The sequence below is a fragment of the Triticum dicoccoides genome, chromosome 2B (assembly GCF_002162155.2).
Source record: "Triticum dicoccoides isolate Atlit2015 ecotype Zavitan chromosome 2B, WEW_v2.0, whole genome shotgun sequence".
Lineage (NCBI taxonomy): Eukaryota > Viridiplantae > Streptophyta > Magnoliopsida > Poales > Poaceae > Triticum > Triticum dicoccoides.
The window spans coordinates 791,325,888-791,329,351 of NC_041383.1; the positions used below are offsets into that span (position 1 = coordinate 791,325,888).

The following is a 3,464-nucleotide window of genomic DNA, read 5'->3' on the forward strand; positions in this document are numbered from 1 at the left end:
GGCAGGCGGCGCGGGCGACGGGACGGATGGCGACGGCCGGGGGCGGAGCGAGCGCGGCCGCGGCCGGGAGGAGGTGGAGGAGAGACCGGCGGCTGGGGGCGGGCGGGCGCGGGAGGTCGACGGGGCGGCCGGCGGCGGCGGGGGCGACTAGCAGCGCCGGACGCGGGCGTGGGCGTGGGCGCGGGAGTTGGCGGGAAGATAACCGCCAAGTGAGGGTTGGGGTAGGTTTTGCTCCCCAACCCTTACTTCTGAGGGTTGGGAGAGAGTTTGAGGGTTGGACCCTTAAAAAAATTTAAGGGTTTGAGGGTTAAGGGGTTCTAGTCTACGTGATTTTTTGCCCGCAAACTGTAAAAAAGCAGTTATTTATAAGGGTTTGAGGGTTTGAGGGGTAATGAGCCCATTCTCTGCGACGCCGCCGCCTCCCGTCCCCTGGCGCCGCCGCCATGCCCACACGCCGTCGCGCCCGCTCGTCCTCGCTCCCTCGCGCCCTCCCCTTCTCCCCGCCCTCCTCCTGCTCAGCAGGAGGAGTGCGGCTCACCGTCGTGGACTACGGCGCTCCTCCCGCCTCTCCCCATCGTCCCCCCCGCCTCTCCCTGGAGCCTGCTCCGGCGGCCAGATCCACGACGCCGTCCTCCTCCACGACCACGCAGCCGCAGCGGTGGAGGAGGAGCCATGGATCCCGAACCCTAGCCCGTGGGCATCAGGCAGGAGGAGGCGACCACGCAGCCATGGATCCATGGGTACGAATCCCTCCTCTCTCCTATCTTGCTGTCTCTGTCTCTCTCTGACCCCTCTCCGTCTCTTCTCCCTCCCTCTCTGACCCATTCCCGTCTCCATGACCATGACCAGGGCGAAGCCATGGAAGGGCCACCAACAACAGCACCTATGGTCATGGAGGTCCGCCATGGATGGCCTGGAGCTCGTCATGGAAGGTCTCCAACTCCTCTGTTGGTTGGTTGGTTTGTTTCCATTTGTCTGCTGCGGTCCCAGTTGATGCATCATGCGTGCAGGCCTCCTCCCTGTCATGTTTGTCAACATCCATGTTTGCTTGCTGCAACTTAATATTGGGACAAGAAAAAACTGCAGAACTTAATATTGGAACCTGCTAAGTTGATACAATATATGAGTATTTTTTTGGCACATATATTTGTTCTCCTGTGTTCGAGACATGTATATTTTATCTCAACCGTGTTATAATTTATCTGTTTTATTCTGTACAAATTTTAGCCAATTCCGGTTTTAGTTTATACTTGCTTCTGAGCTCAATTTGTAGAGCTAATGCCTGACTATCTCTCTGGGTTCTGCGACACTTAAAATCAATCATGCTACCAGCTTATTTCTAAGACCAATTTATAGCTCAGGTTCTGACTATATCTTCCTGAGATCATTTCTCTGATTTATTTCTACAGATTTGAGTCAATTATTGAAATATTTTTGTACAGAATGTACCAATTCATTTGTGATGATGACGATGAGATCAATTTTGTTTCTGTCAAAAGCTGAGGTAACTATTTTTAATCCTTATGCCTTTAGTCAGTTTGACAGCTACACATTGGATATATATAATGTAAGTAATCTTAAATAGAGTGAAAGCTTTCATTTCCTACAGACTGCAGGCTACAAAATTGTCTATCGTATTATCACAAAGTAGGATGAATGATTGCTCCTACTAATCAATTAGAACAAGTTGAGCCAATATGTAGGCGTTATCTTTTCTTGCTTGCTTTTTTAAGTCCTGAAAGTGAATCCTGACTTATGTACCCCTGCTTACCTTTCTATGCATAGATTATTCACTTTGTGAAGATCAATAACAATGAGGAGCAGGTGCCGGCAGCTGAGGCGTGTTTGTCTGGTACATACGAGCCAATTTCTCCTGTTAGGGTGGACGACAGGTATGACTTTACACGTCTTTACCCCGCATGTCGGTCCTTGGTTTGCTTGATTTTTAATGAGCGGTGTGAGATTGATAGCGGGTCACATGTTTATCAATGTTATTTTGGCATCATCAAATTACTTACCTGCCAGTTCTTCTGTCGCAACTCTCTATCTTTTTGTTTATACATTTAGAAATCTTGTCTTAGGTTACAAATACTATTAAAGTAGTTGTATCTTGGCCTCTTGCAGTTTACCCGCGTTCACTCTTCTCATGTTTGATTTTTATGCTTCTATTTTTTTTGGCCGACGAGAGCTTTCATGGCTGCTTATGTCATGTGAGTAAGCCCGATGCCATATGTTAAAAAGTAAATAGGAATTGAGCTACAAATTCTTAGAGGAAATCAGATAGCTCCATTTGGAACGGAAACTGAAAAACACAACTTCCAGTTGGCTTTGATAGAATAGCAGCAGATCCAACCATGGCTAGCCAGAATAGGTTCTTCTTCGTCAATTGGGCTAGAGAGACGATCGTGATTGGTCAATATGGTAGCATACAAAATATGTCACAATGTCAACCGACTGTAGATTTGTTGGGATGCGGTTAGTGTTTGGTGCTGGATCCAAAAGTAATTGCCATCTACTGTTGCCCTTGATTCTTGACTGTCGGATTGCTGGTCCCATAGTAGGTGCTACTCCTTTCTCATTCCTTCCTTCACGCCTTTCTACGCGCACGCTCGATCTTTTTACTGTTGTTCACATTTTCCTTTGTATGATGATTTTATTCCTGCTGAGGATAATCAATTACGTTGTTAACCCCCAGTCATTAAATTATGACAAGGAACTTGGTTTCATACAACTTTTAGATCACTTAACTTTGTATAGATAATAGTTGATGTTCTGGGATGGTGAATGTTTCAGTTTGTTTACATTTGTACCAGCAAGTGAATCCAGTATCAACTACATTGCGCAATAATACAGACTCTTTGTGACGCCCGGATAATTAGGCTACAATAATCCCGCGTTAACGATGCCACGTCACCTCGGTTACTGTTGATAAACTCGAGTTAGTTCAAAAACGATTCAAATTAAAATTTAAAATATAGGCAAACAATAAAATTTTCAAATATCAAAACTAAAATGTTTGGGTTGTGTCAAATAAATCGTAAGTAATTATCGTGGAGAAACCAAACTTTGATAAAATGTTTAAAGGCTCAAATGATTAAAACAGTAGTGAAAACAATTAAACAAATGCCCAGTGAATTTATAAAATGCTAACACTATTTTATTAGGCGTTAAGAATTAATCTCGTAGTAGTTTATTGGTTAATACAAATTAGGCACTAGTGGTAATTTTATAAAACTAAAATAAAAGAAAACAGAAAAGAAATAGAATAAAAACAAAAGAAGAAAAGGAAACAGAACCAAAAGAAAAAAAAAAGGAAAAAGAGAAAGAACCCCCCTCCCCCACTGGGCCACAGCCCAGCTGGCCTCTGGGCCAACCAGGCCGGCCCAGCCGGCGCCTACTAACCCCCTCCCCCAAACCCTAACCCATTCCCCACTTCACCCCCACTCCCCACGATCTCCACCCTC

The 3,464-nt window shown here is 45.6% G+C and overlaps 1 protein-coding gene across 4 annotated transcripts in view; it reads left to right on the forward strand.

The window, feature by feature from the left end:
- Positions 1–408: 408 nt before the first annotated feature.
- Positions 409–3,464, forward strand: part of LOC119366355 — an 18,167-nt gene continuing 15,111 nt past the window's right edge. The window contains exons 1-4 of one of the 4 annotated variants that reach the window (XR_005176011.1): positions 409–740; positions 850–1,361; positions 1,443–1,504; positions 1,786–1,892. Coding sequence is in view for 1 of the 4 variants with exons in the window: in XM_037632081.1 (XP_037487978.1) it covers positions 444–740; positions 850–955; positions 1,443–1,504; positions 1,786–1,892 (572 nt within the window). In the remaining 3 variants the exon portion in view is untranslated. Of the gene's footprint in view, positions 741–849; positions 1,362–1,409; positions 1,505–1,785; positions 1,893–3,464 lie in introns of all 4 variants that reach the window. The other 3 variants (XR_005176013.1, XR_005176014.1, XM_037632081.1) reach the window with 3 other exon arrangements.